The following is a 24,746-nucleotide window of genomic DNA, read 5'->3' as shown; positions in this document are numbered from 1 at the left end:
GCAAAGACTAATGTCCTATGTCACTTGTCTTTTGTTTTTCAGAAGTAGATGTAGATGGTGGAATTGATCGAGATATCTTGGACATCAATGAAGGTTATTTTTTAATTTTCTTTTTCATATTTTGAAAGTTTCATTGCAACAGTGAGAAATCAGTACAATGTCTGAATGTTAATCAGCTCTTACTTTTTAGCTTTAGGACTGAACCTTTTTGAGGGAGATATCAAACTTGATGGGGTGAGTTCAAACATAAAATATAAAACCAGAAATGTGTCATTGACTTATGGAATATAAAGCATGGCTGATCTGAACATGCTCAGCCCATCCAGCTTGTACTAGCCATAAATGTTGTTTATGTAACAATAAATTGAAATAATTTGGGAATGTATTTGTACAAAATGTCATAGATAATGAATGAGTCATGTAAATTTACAGAAGCATTAACTAGAATAAAAATCAGTTCAGCCATTAGATCAATGTAATAAACTTCTTATTTCCCTTACTGTGATTTAGACTTGTAGTTTTAAGAGTATTGGCATTAATCACATACAGACAGGTGTGCTTGAGATATCCTTAGTTTATCTGCAATTCTGCACAATATTTGTCAGCATATGAAACTTCAGACTCTTCCCTGCAAAGCCTTCCTCCTCATGTGAGTTGCCTCCTCATGCAAGTTTAGGTCCTTGATTAGCATCTCATTTTAGAACATCCCTCTGGTATCCCTATTCACCTCAAAAAATTATTGCATTATATCTCAAAGAATCCCAGTGGGAATACCTGACAATCTACTTTAGCCTAATTCCTTTGAAGTCAATGGGAATTTTGCTATCTAATTCAATGGGAGCAGATGATTATTAGTCACTACTGAATTACTTCTGGGATGGAGGATGGAAATCAATCTGTACGTGGTACATCAGTGACAGTAAGGGTAGTTTTAGTCAAGGCCACTGGAACAAATTCCTAAACTCATGAAAAGAGTCATGGGATTGTAATGTCCAGGCAGAGCAGATAGGACTTTATATTATAATGAAAGACAAACCCTCCTAAATGGCAGGGAATTTAGGGTTTAGCTGACCCTGCTGGGATTTGAAATTTTGTTCCTGGGAAGTCTCTAGAATAGGCGCCGACTCTCCAGTGTGCTGGGTGGTACTCCCCCCAGGTGCCACCGCAGACCTCACCCCCACTCCACCCTTTCCCCCAAGACCTCATCCCCGCCCCACCTCTTCTCGCTCCTGCCTTGCCCTGTTCTGCTCCATCCCCTGAGCACACCCCGACCTCGCTCCTCCCCCCCTAGTGCCGCCACCTGTATGCCGTGGAACAGCTGATGATGGTGAGCAGGAGGTGCTGGGGGGAGGGGGGGGTGCTGATAAGGGGGCTGCCAGTGGGTGCTCAGTACCCACCTTTTTTTTTTCCATGGGTGCTCCAGCCCTGGAGTACCCATGGAGTCGGTGCCTATGGTCTCTAGTATTTCAAACCTGAGGCCTACACCACTGGGCCATCTTCCTCAGCATTTGTGCTCCTAAGCTTATTTCTCAACTACTCACAGAGATTCATAAGAGACATATTTCTTACTTGCAGGTTAGAGCTACAAAATTTTGTTTTTGCTGCCTACTCCTATGTCATCCCTTACTGAACTCTTCACATTTATTTTCCTTTTCAAATACAGGAACGAAACTCCATTATTGGTGACAACTATCGGTGGCCCCTCACCATCCCATATGTCCTTGAGGATAGCCTGGGTACAGTATTTGCCTTTGAAATATAAATATACATACATATATATATAAATAATAGTGTCTGCTTTGGTTGAAAAGTTGCACTAGTTTTAAATACAAGTTTGTTTTTAAAGTCATCTGCCTAAGGTATGATACTGCATTAAGTGAAAAGAAAGAAAAAGTTACTGGGGATCTTTTTTAATTCAGGGAATCTCACCTTTCCATTTGTACGGTTCAGAGTGACAAAAAGTTTGGATATGAAGAGATGAAGAAATAGGTTATCTGATTTAAGCCAAGTAGGTCTCCTAGAGGAGATGACTCAGATGTATTGCTAGCATTCAAGGATCTGAACAATGCCAGTGAGGTGTTTATAACCCTTTACTTGCTCTGGATGAAATCTGAGGTTTTTACTCAGTTTTTATTCAATCCTTGGTCCTATAAACTCCACTGAAGTCAGTAGCAGTTGAGAACACTCAGCAACTGTCAGGATCAAGCATTATGTACTCATCATCTTATATTGTATACATAAAAATCACCCATGAAACATATCGTATTATGTTTAAACAAAACAAAGGTAGAATACAATTGTCTGGGTGTACCGCAAGAAGGACATTTGACTTGTTATGGGTTTTAATCAGGCTGCAACTTTATTATATATATGTCTGGGACCACCCAGCAGATAAAGTGTACAGTGCAAGCAAATCTATGCTTATTCAAATCAATTCTCCGGGGCTTCCACCAGCCCCCCCTTTATTTCCATCCAGGTTCCCCAGCTGACCCATGGCTTGGACCTTACCATCCACCAGCCTCATAAGAGGGTTAAGGAGGGCTATGAGAATGGTGGGGCGGGGCTGTTGGCTCCCTGACATACCAATCATAGGAGTCCCCAACCCCTTCCCCCGTTCTGTTCCTTTATCCAGTACCTCCTTTTAAGTTCTTTACCAGGCCATTTATCTAGTCACTGGCTGCCCTCCCTATGGAGTATATGCACTGAACATCCGCCCCAAGGAAGCACCAGCCATTTGCTTGGCTGCCTCCCCCCAACCCCGTCGGGTTCCCAGACATCTCCAAATGGCCTCTTGGCTAGCAGCCCTACTGGGGAGAAAAAACCTGCTGTCCCATGTGTGATCGTCAAGGGGCACCAGCAGCTGCATTGTCCTTGACCCAGTACTGCAACAACCGCCCTTAACGGAGGGTCGCATAGGCGACTCATTGTCTGGATCTTTGAACTGACAAGACTCCTTAAAAGAAAACAAAATAAACAACTTGTAAGCTGGAGCATTTCACCAACCACATGACATTCTGAGGTTCCAGAGAGCCCGCAGTTTACGTAATTTGGCAAACTGGAAATGAGATAAGGCGTCTGCTATGCCATTATCCATGCCCGGCATGTGCTTGGAAGAAAAAACAGAAGTTGAAGGTTAAGCATTGGAGAACAAATGCCCTTACCAACTTCACAACCCTGTGTGATCTGGAAGTTGGTGATTGATAATCTGTACCACTGCCATGTTGTCACACCAGAAGCACACCCTTATATTAGCTCCAATCCCCAAATTAATACCCATATTAATACCCATTTGTCCCTCCACAATGATACCCCATTAAATTGACTTAGAAAACTTTCCCACACCCACAAGTGTTCTTTCATCTCTGTAGTGACTCTGTAGTGACTCGTATGTAATGGTGTGGCCTGGCTATGCTGGCCATTGCTGCTGCCAGCCTGGCACAAAATGCCCGCCCTGGGGCAACAACCCTGCAAGCAAAGTTCAGCTCAATGCCCAGGTAGGTTAATGTAGTGGAAGGGCCTTCTGTTTTGTCCTTCGCTAGGGGTTCCCCCAACTATTTAGCCAGGGCCTGAAATGTGTCCAACAGGTGAAAACACTCATGTGACCTGGCTCGCCCTCCAAACAAAAATTATGCAAATAATGCACTATTTAATTTAGTCCTGCTGACTGCACCCCTTCCCAGTGCACAATTGGACTGAAATTCTCAAAAGCTGCACGGGATACTGAAGAGCCCATGGGCATAGCCTTGTCGAAATAAAATTGCCAGCCATAGTCGTCTTGCAAACATGCCTGTATCTACAGGGGTTGCGAAAATAACCACCATTATTAAATGCCCAGCAAATACTATTACGTGCCTGCGGCCCCTTCTGAGCTTGTTGCGATATGAACAAACCCCTGGCGCCCTTGGTGTCATCCACTGCAACCACAGTGTGTGATGCCACCTTATCCCAGTTTGTCTTGCTGCCCTTAATTGAAACTGCTCATGACATGCCTCCAAACATATTGTGTGCCCGCCTAATTATAGCCGTATACTTAACAAAGGCAGGGCTGCTGTCTGGGTAGGCCTGTACTGTAACACCCGCCTAGATGAGGAAGGCTGCCTTCCAATTTTCCCATGTTCTAGGCACCGTTGGCCTCTTGGGCACTTCACTCTTTTGCTTGTCTTGCCCATGTTTACTGTTTGTTAACACCTCCCTGTGCAATAGGGATAATGTAAATAAGGAAGGTAGCCTTCCAATTTTTCCATGTTTTAGGCACCCTTGGCCTCTTGGGCAGTTCTCTCTTTTGCTTGCTTTGCCCATGTTTACTGTCTGTGAACACCTCCCTGTGCCATAGGGATATTATATCCACGAATTCGCCTCTCAGGATGTTATATTTAGTTGTACTGAGTAGGTGAACTCCCATTGGGTAAACCACCCCAGCATAATTGTATTCAGGACTGCATGGAGGGAGCTCCGCAGAGCCCTGCTCCCCCATACACCCCCCGAGAGTGTCTACTCTGTCCCATGCGGTTACATGCCCTGATGGCCGATGAGTTCCCATGTGCCCTTCCCTGTCCTGCTACCCAAACTTGAGCCCATGCTGGGCCTACCCTGTCACCCTGTGCAGACCCCTCACATCTAACTGCCTGAAGCTGCTGTAGTAAATTCAGATTAGCTTGCAGCAGCTGTGTAATACCATCAGTGTCCACACTGAAGGTGCCACCCCTAGGTGGGTCTGCCCAGGCTTCTGGACCTCCCACTCCTGGGCCCAGAGTATCTAATACCCCAATAGGCTGACTCCTATTCCCCTTAGGTGAACTCACTGAATGACTGGTTGAGCAAGGTCCCTGCACCTGGCTGTGGCCCCTGCAAGTGCCACCCCTTGCCAGGCTGGAAGGCTGGATACCACCTCTGCCACCCATTCCCCCAACCTCTGTGTGGTTCAGATTACACTCACCCCCGAGATCAGCATTACCGCCATTCCTTGTGTTCGGTGGAAGAGAACATTCTGGTTCTAGGTGACCTTGTGTCCTCTGAAGCGCTGTAATGCTGTGGAGAAAACCTCAGAAACAACGTCACTGACCATTTGCTGCACAGCTTCGCTGACTACCCCATTGATCCACACAGCCTGCCCCCCTGAATGCGTGGATGCTTTCCTTTGGTCATTTGCCTCCCTCAGTCCATGAGGCTGCCCTGGGTTATGCCTTGGGTTATTAAACACACCACCCTGGGCAGTAGCAGCCCCCGTACTTGTGAGCCCCCTTGCCCTGCTGCAATACTGTCTGTCTTGGGTCCCCTTCCAGTCCATGGGCTCCCTTGGGACTGCCTTGCGCTGTAGCCTCTGCCTGTCCCCTTTCCAGCAAAGGTACAGGTACCTGAGCAGCAACCTGCACACAGCCAGAAAGAATTGCAGCCTGATATATCCACTTGCAGCACTGCTGGTACATGAAACAGTTAAATGTCCTTGCCTTGCTCTGTCCCCCCTCCCTCAATTCACATTGATTGTTTCAGAGGCTGACTCCCTTGCCTTGCTCCCTCCCCCTCCCAATGCACCTTAATTGTTTTGAAATCGCCCATGAAACATATTGTATTATGTTTAGATAAAACAAAGGTAGAATACAGTTTTCCAGCAGTCTAGATTCTTAGGCCTTTACTGAATTTTTGCTCAATCCTTAATCTGTCAAAACTCCAAGATTTTAATAGTAGTTTGTCAGAGTGAGGTCTATAAAAAGCTCAGCAAGGACCTTAGGATTTGGCCCTATATTGATAACAATGCTATTTGTTTCTCTTACAGAAATGAATGCTAAAGGACTTATCCTCAAAGCATTTGAACGGTATCGCCTAAAAACCTGTATTGACTTCAAACCTTGGGAAGGAGAAAAAAATTATATATCAGTGTTCAAGGGCAGTGGGTAAGAGGAAAAATGTGACAAATTCTCATTCCATTTGGATATATGGCCAGTTTTTATGTGCACTAATTAGGATGTTCTCCAAAAACTGGGAACGGAATATAATTCCTTATCTCAACCTATTCATTTCTCAGATTTTACACATTGGAAACTGTAATAGCCCAAAACCTTGTATGAACTTGATAAAGGTTAAGTTTTCCCCTTATTATACTTGTTTGCAAACAAACGCTCTAGGACCCAATGGAAGTTGTACCGATGCAACTGAGCACAGAACTGAATCCTTAACAGACATGGGACCTTTCATGGTAAATCAAGCTATTGGATCAAATCATTTTTTCTTGTTTGGCCTGTGGGCATATGAAGTTCTATTCTCATGTTCTCCTACTAAATTTGTCTTATAAAAAAAAAATTTCCCCACAATGGGAATGCCATAGCCTAAACTGCAGGACTGCAAATTTGTCTGACCATAATAAAGGGAATTACATATGGGTAGTGACATAGCACGCTTGTTTTGACTCCCACCTGTGCCTGGAAAATGGTACAAAGTCAGCCCCAGGCTATTTGTTCTTCCACGATAAATATTTTACTTTATAGACCTGTGTACTAATAGTGAACCACCAAGGTGCAAGTGTGATCTGAATGCTATGGGCTAAAGCCACAAAGGGATTCAGGCACTTAATTCCAAAATATAGATCCTCAAAACCCCTGCTCAGCTGCCACCTAAACCTGTAGTTACCTAAATTTCAGCCACTGGACATGCACACAGCCACTTCAGTCCTGACGCCCAGCTCACATCCATGCCCCAGCAAGATCTTCAAACTAGGCACTGCCCCATCTATCTTGCTTGTGGAGCCCATTCCAGTAGGCATATTGAGAACATGCCTCATAGATCAGGCTTCACATGAAACACTATTAGTGGTGGTAATGCCACCTCCTTGTATCTTTTAGCCCAATGGTTAGCACATGCACCCAGGAGAGGGGAGATTCCAGTTCAAATCCCACCTCTGTCCCACCTCCACCTATGTGGAGCAGGAATTTGAAGTCAGGTCTCCCACCCGACAGGTGGCTGCCCTAACCACTGCACTATAAAGTATTCAGGGATGCCTGTCTCTCAGTCTCTCCTGTTGAATCTCTTCCACTTTGTGTGAAATACTTAAGGCACTGGGCCAGAGACACAATGATAATGATTCTTGGAACAATGCATCCCACCTGGGATGTGTGAGGTCCAAGTTCCAGGCCCTGTTGTAATGACTATTGATGCAAAGTGGAACAGATATTATTTTAGGTGTCCACCTTGTTTTGAGGAGTGGGGCTTAGGCCAACCGCTCTTCTCCTCTGCATTTTCTACTTGTTAGGTTAGGCAGCTCCCCACTCAGTATCATGCTGGGCTTTGGTGGATCCTATTTTTGTCACCTGACTTTCCTCATGCATTCTATAGGGACTGGGAGCCTGGGCACCTAACTCAGGGTTGTGGACTCCACTGGCTGGCAGAACACCTAAATGTTAGCCATTGCAATGCTGAACCTAACCTATGAATCTATGGCCCTAGACCTATGAATTTTCCATGCTCATAAATCCAGGTGTTTTAGCAGCCAGATCAAAAAAGACCATATAGGGCTAAATCCTGGACTTCTGAACTCCCACTGACTTCAACAGTAAGAATTGCAAGATTTAGCCAATGGTGTTTAATAAACCTCATCATTATCATAGAATCCTAGAACTGGAAGGGACCTCGAGAGGTCATCTAATCCATTCCCCTGCACTCATGGCAGGGCTAAGTATTATCTAGATCATCCCTGACAGGTATTTGTCCAACCTGCTCTTAAAAATCTCCAATGATGGAGATTGCACAACCTCCCTAGGCAATTTATTCCAGTGCTTAACTACTCTGACAGTTAGGACATCTTTCCTAATGTCCAACCTAAACCGCCCTTGCTGCAATTTAAGCCCATTGCTTCTTCTCCGATCCTCAGAGGTAAGAACAATTTTTCTCCCTCCTCCCTTGTAACAATCTTTTATGTACTTGAAAACTGTTATCATGTCCCCTCTCAGTCTTCTCTTCTCCAAACTAAACAAACCCAATATTTTCAATCTTCCCTCATAGGTCATGTTTTCTAGACCTTTAATCATTTTTGTTGCTCTTCTCTGGACTTTCTCCAATTTCTATAGATCTTTCCTAAAATGTGGCACCCAGAACTGGACACAATACACCAGTTGAGGCCTAATCAGTGCAGAGTAGAGCAGAAGAATTACTTCTTGTGTCTTGCTTACAGTACTCCTGCTAATACATCCAAGAACGTTGTTTGCTTTTTTTGCAACAGCATTACACTGTTGACTTATATTTAGCTTGTGATCCACTATGACCCCCTGATCCCTTTCCTCAGTACTTGCTTCATAGACAGTCATTTCCCATTTTGTTTGTGTGCAACTGATTGTTCCTTCCTAAGTGGAGTACTTTTGTCCGTATTGAATTTCATCCTATTTACTTCAGACCATTTCTCCAGTTTGTCCAGATCATTTTGAATTTTAATCCTACCCTCCAAAGCACCTGCCACCCCTCCCAGCTTGGTATCGTCCGCAAACTTTATAAGTGTACTGTCTGTGCCATTATCTAAATCGTTGATGAAGATATTGAACAGAACCGGACCCAGAGCCGATCCCTACGGGACCCCACTCGTTATGCCCTTCCAGCATGACTGTGAACCACTGATAAGTATTCTCTGGGAATGATTTTCCAACCAGTTATGCACCCACCTTATAGTAGCTTCATCTAGGTTGTATTTCCCTAGTTTGTTTATGAAAAGGTCATGTGAGACAGTATCAAAAGCCTTACTAAAGTCAAGATATACCACATCTACTGCTTCCCCGCAATCCACAAGGCTTGTTACGCTGTCAAAGAAAGCTATCAGGTTGGTTTGACATGATTGGTTCTTGACAAATCCATACTGACTGTTATTTATCACCTTATTATCTTCTAGGTGTTGGCAAATTGATTGCTTAATTATTTGCTCCATTATCTTTCTGGGTACAGAAGTTAAGCTGACTGGTCTGCAATTCCCCGGGTTGTCCTTATTTCCCTTTTTATAGATGGGCACTATATTTGCCCTTTTCCAGTCTTCTGGAATGTCTCCCATCTTCCATGACTTTTCAAAGATAATTGCTAATGGCTCAGATATCTCCTCAGTCAGATCCTTGAGTATTCTAGGATGTATTGCATCAGGCCCTGGTGATTTGAAGACATCTAACTTGTCTAAGTCATTTTTTACTTGTTCTTTCCCTATTTTAGACTCAGATCCTACCCCATTTTCACTGGCATTCACTATGTTAGACATCCAATTGCCATTATATTCCTTTTTGTACCTCTATTAGAACTTGCCCTAGCAGACAAAAGCATTGGCCCATCTAGTCTGGTAATGTATCTAGCCTTCATCGCTAAGTTATGCAAAGCTGTGCTTGAGAAATTCCTTCCTTATATGCTTTGACAATTTGTTTGATTACCCTTATCTTGACTAGCTTATCAGTAAAAGTTATTGGTAGTCATAAACTTTAAAAAATGCAGCTAAATTATATGACTTTACAACCTCTTCGCTGGCAATGTCTCCACATCACAAATGATGATTCATACTCTTCTTAGCAACATCACAACAGAGATCAAGAACTCGATGATTAAGGAACTACCTGCTTACCCACAAATGTACTTTCTTTAGGTAAAGGTTGGGGCACATTGTCAGGAAGCTGGACTGCTGCTGATCTGAAGAACAGCTCTGTGTAAGCTCATAAGGCTGGCCATACTGGCTCAGACCAATGGTCCCTCTAGCCCAGCATCCTGCCTTTCAACAGTGGCCAATGCTAGGTGCCCCAGAGGGAATGAAAAGAACAGGCCAGTTATCAAGTGATCGATCCTCTGTCATCGAGTCACAGTATCTGGCAATCAGAGGCTTAAGGACACACAGAGCATAGGGGTCAATTAGTCAAGATGGACTTATCCTCCAGGAATGTATCTAATTATTTTTTTAACCCAATTATAGTTTTGGCCTTCACAACATCCTCTGGTGACAAGTTCCACAGGTAGATTGTGTGCTGTATGAAGAAGTACTTCCGTTTGTTTGTTTTAAACCTGCTGACTATTAATTTTATTGGGTGACCCCTGGTTCTTGAGTAATGTGAAGGGGTAAATAACACTTCCTTATTCACTTTTTCCACCCCATCCATGATTTTATAGACCTCTATCATATCCCCCCTTCGTCTTCTCTTTTCGAAGATGAACAGTCCCAGTTTTTTTAATCTCTCCTCCTATGGAAGCTGTTCCATACCTCAAATCATTTTTGTTGGTCTTCTCTGTACCTTTCCCATTTCTAACAACATTTTTGAGATGGGGGGACCAGAACATCATGTAGTGTTCAAGGTGTGGGCATACCATGAATTTATATTGTGGCACTGTGATATTTTCAGTCTTATTAGCTGTCCCTTTCCTAGTGGTTCCCAACATAGTTTGCTTTTTTTGACTGAGGTTGCACATTAAGCGGATGTTTTCAGAGAACTATCCACAATGACTCCAAGATCTCTGTCTTGAGCAGTAACAGCTAATGTAGACCCCATCATTTCGCATGTGTAGTTGGGATTATGTTTTCCAGTTTGCATTACGTTGCATTTATCCACATTGAATTTCATCTGGCCTTTTGTTGCTCAGTTACCCAGTTTTGTGAGATTCCTTTGTAACTCTTCACTGTCAGCTTTGGACTATCTTCAGTAATTTGGTATCATCTGCAAACTTTGCCATGTTGCTGTTTCCACCTTTTTTCCAGATCATTTATGAATACATTGAACAGCACTGGTTCCAATACAGATCCCTGGCAAACATGCTACCTACCTCTCTCCATTCTGAGAGAGGTAGGTAGCATGCTAACTCCATTTGACCATTTATTCTGACCTTTTGTTTCCTATGTTTTAATCCATTACTGATCCATGAGAGGACCTACCCTCTTATCCCAGGACTGTTTAGTTTGCAAAAGAGCCTTCAGTGAGGGACTTTGTCAAAGGCTTTCTGACCGTCCAAGTACACTATATTCACTGGATCACCCTTGTCCACATGTTTGTTGACTCCTTCAAATAATTCTAATAAATTGGCGAGGCATGATTCCCCTTTACAAAAGCTGTGTGGAATACAATGTGTTGAACACAATTCTGTTCTCTTCTATAGTTTCAACCAATTTGCCTGGTACTGAAGATAGACTTCCCGGCCTGTAATTGCCAGGAGTGCCTCCGAAGCCTTTTTTAAAAAATTGGTGTCGCATTATTCTCTAGTCATCTATCTATCCTCTAGTCATCTGGTATAGAAGCTGATTTAAGTGCTAGGTTACATACCACAATTAGTTCTACAATTTCATATTTGGGTTCCTTCAGAACCAAAAAGTCTGTCTCTCTCACCAAGGGAAGTTGATCTAATAAAAGATATTACCTCACTCAACTTGTCTCCCTATTTTTAAGGCCATACAGATGGCTTCATTCTTCAGGGCTGTCAATGCCAGCATCTTCCACAAGCAACTCATTTTTATGTAGCTCCTCATTTCTGGGGTTTTTGCAGTATCAATGAAAATCCCATCAACCCTTTCTGTCATTAGCATTGTGACATTTTCCTCCCAATATATTAAACCAGAATAAATTATAGAAAAAAAGAAATGCGTTCTCTGTGTAGCAAAAACATCATTTCATAAACCTTTGTACCTCTTACATTTAAACTGTATCTGTCAGAGCAGACTGATTACAAATATTATTGGGGGACATCAGTTATGTATTTCTCAGATCTGTCCTGCATTTTATTTTATTATTAGTTGCTGGTCCTATGTAGGGAACCGCCAAAAAGGGAAGCAACAACTCTCAATTGGAGCCAACTGCGACAGGATTGCAACTATTCAACATGAGTTCCTTCATGCACTCGGATTCTGGCATGAGCAATCACGATCCGACCGGGATGATTATGTCTCCATAATGTGGGACAGAATTCAGTCTGGTAAACCATTTTCATTTGCTTTCTTTTCACTTAAGGCAATGGAGAAGACTAATCTGTGTAACATCTCATTCAGCTACAGTAGGATTTTAAAAATTTGATTCCCTCACCTCAATTTACTTATTTTAACCAATACTCACACCAAAGAGGTAAATGTTAAGGGACATAGACCTCAATATTTATTATCATCTGTATCAAGGCATTTCCCGGAGGCCTTAATGCAGGATAGGGGCCTCAGTCTGCCAGGTGTAATACCCAGAGTAAGGGAGCACTTTGGAGCACAGTAAAATAATTGGATTCATTTATTGTAATTTACAGTGGTGCCACCCACTTCTCTAGATGCTTTTGACATTATTTAAAAAACAAACAAAACCCGAGTGCAACCAAATCAAAACCAGGAGCAAACCACGGAAAATCCCAGCAAACTACAACCCACTGATACCACCCAACCTATGGGACTCTTTTCCCACTAAAGTTTCCAACCCCCTTAAACAGTCACCTGGGTAAAAATATGAGCCATGAAGCATGTGAGTTCAACAATCTTGGACTATTATAGGCAAGGGGGGTAGAAGCTTGGTCCACAACTGAGGCCGTCTCAGGAATCTTATTGATCTCTATTTCTTCGGCTCATTGTGATCTTCTGTGTTTGTCAGGCAACATGAAGGTTATGGTATTGAATATGAACTCCATTCCTTCCTAACTCAAGAACACCTACAAAATCCAACACCGAAAGACATAATTATTAGATCAAATACATTTTATTTACGGATGATCAGCCAGGAGCTGCAGGTGCAAGAATATATTGCAGAGAATGACTTAATTTAAACTGCATCTGGTTTTTGGATTGGTATTTAATTCTTTTTTGCTGATGCTTTATCAGCAGGTAACACTGCTGTTAACATTTTTTAAATGCTAATATATTTCCAGAGACAAAGTAGGTGAGGTAGTATCTTTTATTGGACCATCCTCTGTTGGTGAGAGAGACAGAAGTTAGTCCAATACAAGATAATATCTCATTCACCTTATCTCTCTAATATCCTGGCTCCAACACAGTCACAACAACACTGCATATGTTTCTACAAAGCTAGAACATGGATGCTCTTTTTTTAGACTAATAAAATAATTTAAAAACATTTTTAAAATTTAAAAACTTCGCTTCAAACAGATGATTTTTTAAAAAAAAGTCTAGAAAATATGTATAGGGACATGTTCTGAGGGTTAACTGAGGGTTGCTCTAAATGGTTTATTACAGGGGTGGCCAACCTGAGCCTGAGAAGGAGCCAGAATTTACCAATGTACATTGCCAAAGAGCCACAGTAATACGTCAGCAGCCCCCCATCAGCTCCTCCCCACCTCCCGTTCCCAGCACCTCCCACCCACCAGCAGTCCCACCGATCAGCCCCTCCCCCTCCCGATCAGCTGTTTCATGGCATGGAGGAGGCTCAGGGGTGGGGGGAAGGGGGAGGAGCGAGGACACTGCAGGCTCAGGGGAGGGCATGGGAAGGGATGGAGTGGGGGCAGGGCCAGGGGTTGAGCAGTGAGCACCCCCCGGCACATTGGAAAGTTGGCGCCTGTAGCTCCAGCCCCGGAGTCGGTGCCTATACAAGGAGCCGCATATTAACTTCTGAAGAGCCGCATGTGGCTCCGGAGCCACAGTTCGGCCACCCCTGGTTTATTAGATTATGTACTGCTAAGTGAAATAACCAGGCACGAAACATAAGGGTACATCAAGCAGAAATAGGGTGGCATTATTACCATTGCGTAGAGCAGTACTGAGACAGTTACATGAATACTGTGTCCAGTTCTGGTGTCCACACTTCCAAAAGGATGTTGACAATTGGAATAGGCCTGGGGCAGAGCGGGTGTCGAGCACTCCCCGGGAAACTCAGAAAGTTGGCACTTCTGCTCTCTAGTGTCTAGTATCTAGGGGGGGGAGGAGCTGATTGGCAGGGCTGCCGGTGGGTGCTGAGCACCCACTATTTTTTTTCCCAGGGGCCCTGCAGCCCTGGAGCACTCACGGAGTTGGCGCCTATGCTAGAGAGGAGCTGTCCCCTGGGAGCCAGGATCTTTTGGGGATCTAGGACCTTGATGCCAGCCAGGTGAAGAGCCAGCCCCAGTCATGCCTGCAACAATGTACCCAATTCCTGCCCTGCTGTGAAGCAAAGCACCATGGCCTCTCTCTACCCCAAGAATGCTATTTCCTCAGTTCACAGCAAATTACCACCATGTGTTCACACAAGGCAAACTGAAAACAGAACAGACAACCTGGTGTATGCTATTGGTGCAACAGACGAACTGGGAGTTACATCAAAAAGTTTTATAGTAAACCATCCAAAGTCAAAAGTTTCAATGGTCAGAAGCTGAAGCTACAAACATTTCAGGCCAGAAATAAGTTTTGTTTTTTTTTAAATGATAGTAAATAAACAACTTACCTAGGAATGTAGTGGAGTCTTCGTAACCTGAAGTCTTGAAATCAAGACTGGAGGTCCAAAAGATATGCTATAGTTTAACGAGAAGTTATGGGTTTGATGCAGGAATCGTGCGGTAAAATTCTATGGGCAGTCTTATGCAGCAGGGCAGACTAAATAATCATAGTGTTCCCTTTTGCCCTTAAAAATCTATGACTCAGTCCTAGAACTCTTAAATTACACAGGTTTTTTAATGTAAAAGCAGACTGTACACATATGTATTTTAGGTAACTTTTGTAGCCTGATTGATCAATTACCTCTCCCTTCTTTTTCTTCATTAGGTAAAGAACACAATTTCAATACATACGATGATAAAACATCAAGTGCCCTGAACGTTCCTTACGATTACACTTCTGTGATGCACTATAGTAAAACGTCGTTCATGAATGGAACTGAACCAACCATAGTAACTAACATACCAGAATTCATGGATGTGATTGGGCAACGAATGGATTTCAGTGATTATGATCTCCAGAAGCTAAATCGCCTATACAACTGCAGTAAGTTTTTCAAGTTCTCTTGAATCATTGTTGCACTTCCTGTTCATTATATGGAAGAAATCAAGAAAAATTTACCCATATAGGACTCACCTAGCACAAGTAAAAGAGAAGCCAACGGTTTAGAAAAATGGATATGTTAAGAGCACCAGAAATATCAGTGCAATTAAGACAGCTAGAAATAACAGACCACTCCTCCAGGAGTCCTGCTGTGTAGAGGCAATGCAAAGCTCCCTCTGCAATTTTCTTTGACCTTTAGTTAAAGAACACCTTTACTAGGCAGCTGATTTGTATTCATCCCTTGGGTGCTTGTTTTAAGACATGCTTTGCTGTACAAAGTTTTTGATTCCCCAGCAGTTGCAGTAGACACTGTAGAAAAATTGACATCTCTGCTGTCTCTATTATATCTGCACTGGCTGCACCCTTACCTCTCACAATTTGGGAGATATAGGGTGTGTGTCATCAAATTACACTGTGGGGTGTTTCTCTGAAGAAGATGTGTTTGTTTTTTTTAAAATCCCTTCTAAATCCAGTCTATATACAGTATGGTGATAGTGTGAGACCAGTACCTCTGCACATAGGCCATGTAATTCAAGAAGATGAGTGAAAACAAGGGAGGGAGAATTATAGTATATGGTTCCATTATCAAAGGGGATTAGAAATCTGTAATTGTGATTGGCTAAACCAGTTCAGATAGGTATACACTGGCATGCAGATCATAACTTTTTTGGTAACCTCACCACCACAACAAGCAAATCATGCATCAATAGACATTATGTTTATAAAAACAATTATGGTTTCAAAAAACATTTTACAATAAGTATGAACATTAAAATTCTACAAGATCCTAGTAAAAATCTCTTTGCTTGCTTAGGCCCCAGTTCAGCAACACATGTAAACACATGCATAACTTTAGGCACATGAAGCACTTGAGCTCAGTGGGATGTACATATGTGCTTAAAATTAAGGGTGTCCTTACATGCTTTGTTGAATTGGGGTCATAGCTGGGTCCTCCCCTTATCTCTTGCAACTCTGACTGTTCCCCCTTTTGTAAATTGTATACAACCACTTTCTTTGTCTTTTCCACACATTTTATTATTTCCTCACTACACATGTCCCATTCTATATCTCTTATCCTTACCTCCAGTCACATCCACTCAATGGGAGAAATCATAGGCCTATTGAAGTCAATGTGTGTTCTGCTATTGATTTCATCGGGGTCAGGATTTCAACCAGTCTCTCTCCTAGCTTAGACAGAGACCTAAATCTGGCCTGTACTTTCCCTTACAGTCTGCTTAATATTTATTATTAAACTACGTGTTGTGCATTCACTCAGTATGGTTTTAGTTTATTTTTATATGAGACAGACAAAATGTTCAAAATTTCCACGGGCTGATGCAACCATAGGTTTCAAATGCAAACAGGTTTTTGTGTTTAACAAATTCCAGCTAAATCATGTCCTCTTTACTGGTCTTCAGTGTTACATTCAACTGATATTCCAAAATTAGTAGTCTAACCAAGTCGTCGGGGAAATTTTGGTAAAACCGGTGGCCATGCCTGGGATAACTGGAGGAGATGGAGATCTGAAGGGGAAGGAGAGTCTATCATCATTTTGATTGAATAAGGACTGGAGGATCTGGGCTATCATTTTTATAAACAACTGTCTATTGCACAATATCAATACAACACTTAGAGATGCAGAAGATGATTAATGGATCTCTCAGGTGCGATGGTGTCACTTGATGTTCACGATTGCTGAAAAAGAACCCAAACTTTGCATTTGTCAATCCCACTCCAGTCTGTCACAGGTAATTAAAGGCCCAATCATGTGAAGTGCTAAACACGCAACTCACGTTGACTTTGATGGGATTGGTGGATGCATAGGATTCCATAGGAGCCTAATGTCTTAGTATTCTCTCTGACACCAGCTTTGGAAGACTAGAATTCAGACGTACCACTTTCTTCCTTTTGTATCTTGCAGCCTCCTCACTAAGCTTTATGGACACATGCAGTTTTGAACTTGAAAATGTGTGCGGCATGATTCAAAGTTCAGAAGATAACAGTGACTGGCAGCGTGTGTCTCAGGTACTTGCCGGCCCACATACTGATCATACCAATATGGGAGACTGCAAAGGTAATGTAAAGGAATTCTTATCTCTTTTGAAAATATTTTCTGCTATGGCAGAATTGTGACTTTGATCTTCTTCAGAGGGCACCTGAGGATAAATTTTTAACCAAGCAGCATAAAATTATCAGGGATACATGCCATTTTTGCTGTCGATATTTGCTGTAGGTTGAAAGTTCTAATCTCTTTCCTCTGCTTTCTGGCCTTTGGTATAATAATAAAACAAGAGAACTACACAAGATGTATTAACTGGCTTAAAAAAAGATTTACAAACCATGGTAGTTCAGAGATATGAAAAATATTTCTGCTATAACCATAAATTCTTGTTTGTGATTAACTGCTCAGTAGTAATTTTGGAAAGGGTTGGGATTTGAGAATATATATTATTTGGGCTGGGAAAACAGTTCATTGGGAATACAAACTGATTGTTTTGAGCCTGCCAAAACAAACATCATGAGTTTTGGTTCAACAGCGTCAGTCAAAACTCCAGGCAGTATGTGCAAGCAAATAATGGGCCATCTGGAAAGGAGACATTGGGACAAACAACTTGACTAGTTTTAAGATAGAGCTTGATAGTTTATTAATGGGATTCTATGATGGGGTTGCCTGAGATAGCAGGGGACTAGACTCAGAGATCAGGAGGTCCCTTGCAGTCCTATCAGTGGTGGATTTAGAGTTAGTGGGGCCCTGTGCACAGCTTCATTTTCGGGGACCCCCCTCAGGACCCAGCAAAGAAAAAGAACATTCTCTCTTATCTCCCCCCTGTTTTTCATTCTTTTTTTCTTCATCCTCCTCCTATATTATAAGCAATGGGAAGTAAATGAAAATAAAGCGAGCTATCTTGATTGGGGCAGGGGGTTGGGATGAAGGAGGAGGTTCGGGGTTGGGCTTTGGGAGGGAATTTGGGTGCTGGGTGCGGGGTTTGGGCTGGGGCAGGGGGTTGAGGTGGGGGGGCGGGCTCTGGGAGGAAGTTTGGGTGCAGGCTCTGGGCTGGGGCAGGGGGTTGGGATGTGGGAGGTGGTGAGGGCTCTGGGCTGGGGCAGGGGCTTTGGGTGCAGGAGGGGTGAGGGGTCGGGCTCTGGAAGGAAGTTTGGGTGCAGAGTGCAGGCTCTGGGCTGGGGCAGAGGGTGAGGGTGTAGGGGGTGGGGCTTACCTCGGGCAGTGTGGCTCCCAAAGTGACTGGCACACACACCCCTCCGGCAGCACCTCCTAGGTGGAGGGTGGTGGGGAGGGGGGTCTCTGCAGGTGCAGTGCCCAGACAATGAGAGCTGCAGAGTCAGTGCTCAGGGCACCACAGGGACATGCAGGCCGCTTCCGGGAGCGGTGTGGTGCAAAGGGAGGGAGGCAGAGCAGGCAGGGAGCTGCCTTAGCCCTGCTGCTGGAATGTCTCTGCATGCCCCTTGTGGGGAGGGGGGCAGTGGGTTTCCGTGGGCCACCCAGGGCGAGGGCAGTGTACGGAGCCACCTGCCCCCTTGCCAAGGGTGCACAGAGACATGCCAGCAGCTGTCTGCTTCCAGGAGCAGTGTGGGGCCATGGGCCACAGCATGCAGGCAGCCTGCCTCCCTGAGCCTTGCTGCGCCGCCGGCCAGGACTCGGGGGCAAGTTGTCAGATGAGATTTGTCCTGCATTTTGGGGGCCCCCCTGTCATTGGGGTCCCCATGCCACCGAAAGGTTTCATGGTAAATCCGTTCCTGAGTCCTATGTCCCTAAGTGGCTAGACCAGAAGAGCCTATGCTTTGGAACATGGATAATAAGAGACAGGCAAATGGGGAAAATAGCTAGCAAAAGAGAAAAGGAGTATTTGTGGCACCTTAGAGACTAACCAATTTATTTGAGCATAAGCTTTCGTGAGCTACAGCTCACTTCATCGAAAGCTTATGCTCAAATAAATTGGTTAGTCTCTAAGGTGCCACAAGTCCTCCTTTTCTTTTTGCGAATACAGACTAACATGGCTGCTACTCTGAAACCTAGCAAAAGAGAAAAATTCTCTTTACTCCAATACTCTATCCCCAGAGACTTTAAGGCCTTTGGGGTAGGGACCATCATTTACTACATTTATACAGGGCCTAACACAATGGGGCCCCAAGCTGGCTGAGTCCCCTAGGCATTATCAGAACGTGATGTTAAATAATATTAATAAAAATGTAACCGGAAAAGTATGCTTTCTTTTTCTTTTGTATTTCCCATGCCCTTTTCACAGATACTGGGTACTTCATGCATTTTAACACCAGTGCTGGCAGCGTGGGAAACACAGCTACTCTGGAGAGCCGAATTCTATATCCCAAAAGAGGATTTCAGTGCTTACAATTCTATTATTACAACAGTGGTCATGAAAGTGATAAGCTGAACATCTTAGTCAGGGAGTATGCTTTAGCCAGCTCCAATAGTGCTTTAAGACTCGTTGAAAGGATACAAGGTATGAAATAAATTTGCTTTTTAAATGTGTGCCTTCTGGTTGGATATATATTCAATATGCTTAACAGACAACTGGGAGGGAAAAGCATAGTATAGTGAAGTGGCATTTTTCCTTTATCATTGTTCATCTTCTAACTGCTGTCCTCTGTAGTTTCGTTGTTTGCTTTCTTCTCTCTTGCTACTGCAGTGATTCTATTAGCTGAGGAGATATTCTGAGATGCAACCTCAGCCAGTCATTTTCCAGTAACTTAGTCAGTTACTACAACTGACTTGCACTTATCATCAGTATGGTTCGCTCACCTAACGTAGTGAAATATCCACAAGCATTCATGGTAGCTGATCTAAAATTGTAGGTAGATGTGTCTTTGGCAACATAAAAAGTTGCAGAGCAAATTAATAGTTAAGATATTAATATTACAAAAGCGGAAAAGTTGGAGTGAATCTAAAAGATTAGCCCAATGCCCTGGTCTGAGGTATCTTGTCAAATTGGAAAAAAATATTTCCAGACATTTATTTAACAGTATTTGGACTCACTTCACAGAAGTATGTGAATAACATATCATAATTTGCATTTGACATGTAGCATGATATATTCTGTGAGCTTTCAACTGTAAATAGGTTTAAGTGACTTAGTCCTGGTCTACACGGGGGGTGGGGGGGAGCAATCTAAGTTATGCAACTTCAGCTACGTGAATAACATAGCTGAAGTCGATGTACTTAGATCGACTTATCGTGGTGTTTCCACCACGATGAGTCAACTGCTGCCGCTCCCCCATCGACTCTGCCTGCACCTCTCGCGGCGCTGGAGTACAGGAGTCGACAGGAGAGCGCTCGGGGGTCGATTTATCACCTCTAGTCTAGGCTAGATGCGATAAATCGATCCCCGCTGGATTGATCACTGCCCACCGATCCGGCAGGTAGTGAAGACATACCCTTATTAGACACCTAACTCCTACTGGAAATCAACAGGGTTTAGTCACTTGGGCCCTTTTGAAAAATTTACTCTATGTGCTAGTTTCTTTCCTGTTTCTTTTCTCCCTCTTTTTTGAAAATATAATACACGTTTTAAAACTGATTAAAAAAAAAAACCCTCACCAATCTCCAGGTTTACAGGACCAGTCTACAATAGTGTATTTCCCAGATAAGGACTAATTAAAATGCATTGAATACTACAGAAGTTTTTTCATTGATTCATCGGGTTTTGGATCAGGCACAAGATCTTTTGTCATTTTTAGTAAGTCAGAGCAGATCTCATTAGAAAAAGCAAATGCATAATAATTATACATACAGTACCCAGTTATTCATATGCTCACTCTTTTAGACTGAAGAATAATAAATACTACTAATAATAAATAGACTTGTTCTCCTTTATGATGAAGGCTTGTTCTACACTTAAAAGTTAGTCAATATAGCTATGATGCCCAAGGGTGTGAAAAATACCAAACCTCCAAGGACATAGCTATGCTGATCTAACCACGCCCCCAAATCCCCTCAGTGTAGATGCAGCTATGTTGAGGAAAGAATAGTAGCTATCAATCATTTGGGGAGGCAGTATTCCCACACTAATGGAAAAAACCTGTTGATGTAGGCTGCGACTACAGGGTTATGCCAGCATAGCTATGCTGACATGGCTATGTGGGTATAGTCTCCATAGTGTAGACATAGCCTACATCTAATTAGACCTGTTTGCTTGCAAGGTCTTCCCTGTAGCAAATATCAAGTCCTCTAAGCCTTTTTTTCCTGCGTGCTTGATTGCCCCATGAACTTCACCTGCCGGTTGCTCTGGTGTTTTTGGCATCCCTGTACACTATCAGATTCCTCTCATACAGACAGGTATCAGGGATTCTCAGGGCCGGTGTAGACCTCAGGTTAATCTAAAGGGAACCCCTAATTCTCACTAAACCTATCCTGAGAGCAAGTTTACTCTCTCTATACTTCAGCCTACTTCTTGAAATCTGTCTCATGGATATTTGGTTGCAGGACAGGGTGGATAAGTCAATGACTTTTTAAAAAATATTTACATCAGATTTTTTTTTTAATTTAAATTAAGTACAGAGGTTTTTTAAAATAAAGCTATTTAAATTTGATATTGAAAACCTATATTAACCTAAATTTATTATCTATTAATCATTTAAACTAAATAAAAAAAAAACTTTAAGCAGTACACATTTGCTGCCAAGTTTTAAAGGAAGTCAAACCACTGAAATGGTGGAAGTCACTGGCTAAGCACCTGGAACCAGAGTTTGTTGACATGCTAAGCCAGATTTTGATAGCAGTAGTCTCTTCTGCAGCTGCAGAGAATATTTTCTGCATTTCGGTTTATTCAACTAGTTCAGTTCAATGATTAATTAATTCAAAATTAAGAAACCAGTTGGCAGCCAAGAAAATAGGTGTGAGAGGATGAGATCTGCTAGTTCCAAAATCCTGGAGAACATGGTGATAGGAAATAATTTATTCAATTCACTAAATACAGATAATATTTCCTTTGCTTCATAAATCAGGTAGTTTTCAATAGAAAATGTTTGATACATTTTTTTTCCTTATGTATCTAGAATATTTAAGGTAGTTTTATTTAATAAAACAATTAAAATACTTCTCTTGTACATTTTAATTGATTTGAATTTCCATACAAATAGAGCTTGACACAAATCACAAGTAAAAATTAATCTAGTAAACAAGAAATACATCATTCACTATTTTCTAATATAAAAATGTAAAAATTAAGAATCTGAATACGTATATATTAAGCTATATAATTGCTTAAATAAATATGTACAGATAGAGCGTATTCTCCTGGTTAGCAAAAAGAAGCACCAAATTTAATGCAAAAGTTATATTTAGTTGCTAATCAGCATGTTTTAATGGTTACCAACCAATGAGAATCAGTCTTTCTTCAGGAAAATAACTAAATGGTACAATGGCAAAACACAAATAAAATGAATATAAATCAAGGTTTCTTGCTTGCTGATTTATATCGTGATTAAAATCGGTAATTTAAATAGCTCTGATTTAAAATCAGTCCATCCTTTTCTGTTCTTTTGATATGTAACTATTTATGTGCATGGGCTGTGTTTTGGTGCTGGTAGAGGTGAGCGGTGGACTGTTTTGTTTAGGAGGGGGTTGTTACTGAGATACTAGTCTGTTTTTTGTGCACGTCCAGTTATCACAACATTTGGATTAACTCACTGCCAAATTCTTTTGAAAATACATAATCAAGAAAAAGAAATCTCTAAGAACAATAACTTTTTTCCACTATTAAATTCAGTAAATATTATGCATGTTAAACAACTAAACATACGTTAGAAAATTAGAAGGAAAAAGAATGTGCTCCTGCATGCATATTTAAATTCCGTGAAAAGCAGTGTTTATAAGAGAGATATTGACACAACCTCAACTCTAGTGGAATTAATAAATTTTTATGTAATGTTGTAACAGGTCCTGAATACTGTACAGTATTTGACTGCTCTGTTTGCCATCTTTGAAAACCCCACAATTCTTTTTCAGGTTCACCTCTGGATTATTGGCAGCTTTACCATGTTCCTTTGAACGCCACAAGTAAATTCAGGATTGTATTTGAAGGCATAAAAGGAAATGGTTCATCAAATGGTGGCCTTTCTATTGATGACATTAACCTTTCAGAAACACAGTGTCCCCATCATGTCTGGCATATAAGAAATTTCACACATCTCCTCAATACAAGTCCTGCACAAAATAAAATATACAGTCCTCCTTTTTACTCTAGTAAAGGATATGCTTTTCAGGTTGGCTTGTATGTGAATGGTACCAGTAGCAACCCATTTAACTTAGCAATATATTTGCACTTAATCTCTGGAGTAAATGATGATCATCTGCAGTGGCCTTGTGAATGGCAACAAGCTACTATGATGCTGTTGGATCAAAATCCTGATATTCGTCAACGCATGTCAAATCAAAGAAGTGTAACAACAGATCTATCTGTATTAACAGGTTAGTTAAAAACTGATGACTACACTACATTACATTAGTAGGGAATTTGATGCAATGGCAGGAAGCAGTGACATTGGGGAATTGTATATCCCAGAGCAGGAGAATAGGGTTGAGCAGGGGCCTTGGGTGGCACCCTTTATATAGAGAGCGGTGACCAGCTATTACGCATGATTTAATACAAGACAAGAGTGCCATCATTAACCCGAGCCCATGATGAAGGGAGCATTGGTGTCAAACCTAGTCTTCAAGTGGACAAAGAACAATAATTCAAATTCAATAACCTGCAGCTGGCGGGGGTGAGAGGGAAGAGAAGAGAAGAAATGGCAATAGCTCACAGTCATTTTAAAAGGAGAAAATTCAATGAAAAGGTAAAGACTGAAAATAGAAGAGAGTAAGAATTTCTATGGGGAGGTAAATTATAGGATTTTATTTTAATGTACATTGGCTATAGGCCTGAGACACTTTCTATATATTAGTGTAGTAAGAATTTTGCTACAAAAGACAACTACCAGTATCACAATCTTTAAGTTCTTGCTTTGCATGGAAACACAACTAGCTGTGTGGATTCCCAGACTTTAGTAACGCTAGGGTCTGAAAAGCATTAAAAATTGTCTAAAAGTCACAATATTTTTTTTTAAGTACAAATATTCTGTGATGCACACACACATTAAACTCCCTAATGTGGAAAGTATGTGAGATAAATACTCTAGAATGACAGGATGGGATCCCCTTTTAATAAATTAAAACAACACTACACAAGATTTCCTGTTGATAGTCATCTTCTTGCCCTATACATTCTGGTCCTTGCCACTTAGTTCTGTTTTACCCTACACACCTGGGCATAGTGCTCAGCCCCCTTGGTTCTCTGCACCCATGCACCTGCAACTCACTTTCCTTCTTTTTTCACTTGGTCATTCGTATTCTGCTGACATCTCCAATCCCTGAGGGCAGCTCTTGATTCTTCTCCTTCTAGGTAGTGGAAGCCCCTAGTACAGGCAGCAAAGCTGGCTCCTTCTCTGTGTTACCAGCTACTTTCACAGGTGTTTGATCTCTGCTTTGCAGTGTCAAGCTGGCATATCTGGAGGAGGAGCCGGCAACTTATGACCAGCTAGTTCTCCACAGACTACCAGCAAATGCTTCACTTTGAGAACCACCACACTCGTGCATTTTAAAAACTAATCCCGTGTTACCAATTTTTCTTCCAACTTTCTTCCAAAAAATATTTTTTGGATGACACACAGAATAGGCCTCATGTTCCATCCCAAGATAAAAATCTATTTAACAAGCCACCAGAAGACTTTCTTGATAATAGCCTCCTGCGAGACACATCACACTTGAGTTGATTCTCAGGACCGGGAAGTGTGGAGGGGAGAGAGACAG

General features: G+C 42.1%; 1 protein-coding gene across 1 annotated transcript in view; it reads left to right on the top strand.

The window, feature by feature from the left end:
* MEP1B (meprin A subunit beta) overlaps positions 1-24,746 on the top strand; it is a 36,052-nt gene that overhangs the window by 5,123 nt on the left and 6,183 nt on the right. Inside the window, exons 4-12 of the mRNA XM_074944433.1 lie at positions 43-93; positions 191-234; positions 1,664-1,736; positions 5,774-5,891; positions 11,720-11,898; positions 14,645-14,863; positions 16,842-16,994; positions 19,186-19,401; positions 22,905-23,366. Coding sequence (XP_074800534.1) covers positions 43-93; positions 191-234; positions 1,664-1,736; positions 5,774-5,891; positions 11,720-11,898; positions 14,645-14,863; positions 16,842-16,994; positions 19,186-19,401; positions 22,905-23,366 — 1,515 coding nt within the window. The remainder of the gene's footprint in view (positions 1-42; positions 94-190; positions 235-1,663; positions 1,737-5,773; positions 5,892-11,719; positions 11,899-14,644; positions 14,864-16,841; positions 16,995-19,185; positions 19,402-22,904; positions 23,367-24,746) is intronic.

Source organism: Natator depressus, chromosome 2 (genome assembly GCF_965152275.1).
Source record: "Natator depressus isolate rNatDep1 chromosome 2, rNatDep2.hap1, whole genome shotgun sequence".
Taxonomy (NCBI): Eukaryota; Metazoa; Chordata; order Testudines; family Cheloniidae; genus Natator; species Natator depressus.
Note: the sequence above shows the minus strand (reverse complement) of the source record. Positions and strands in the feature narration are given on the sequence as shown.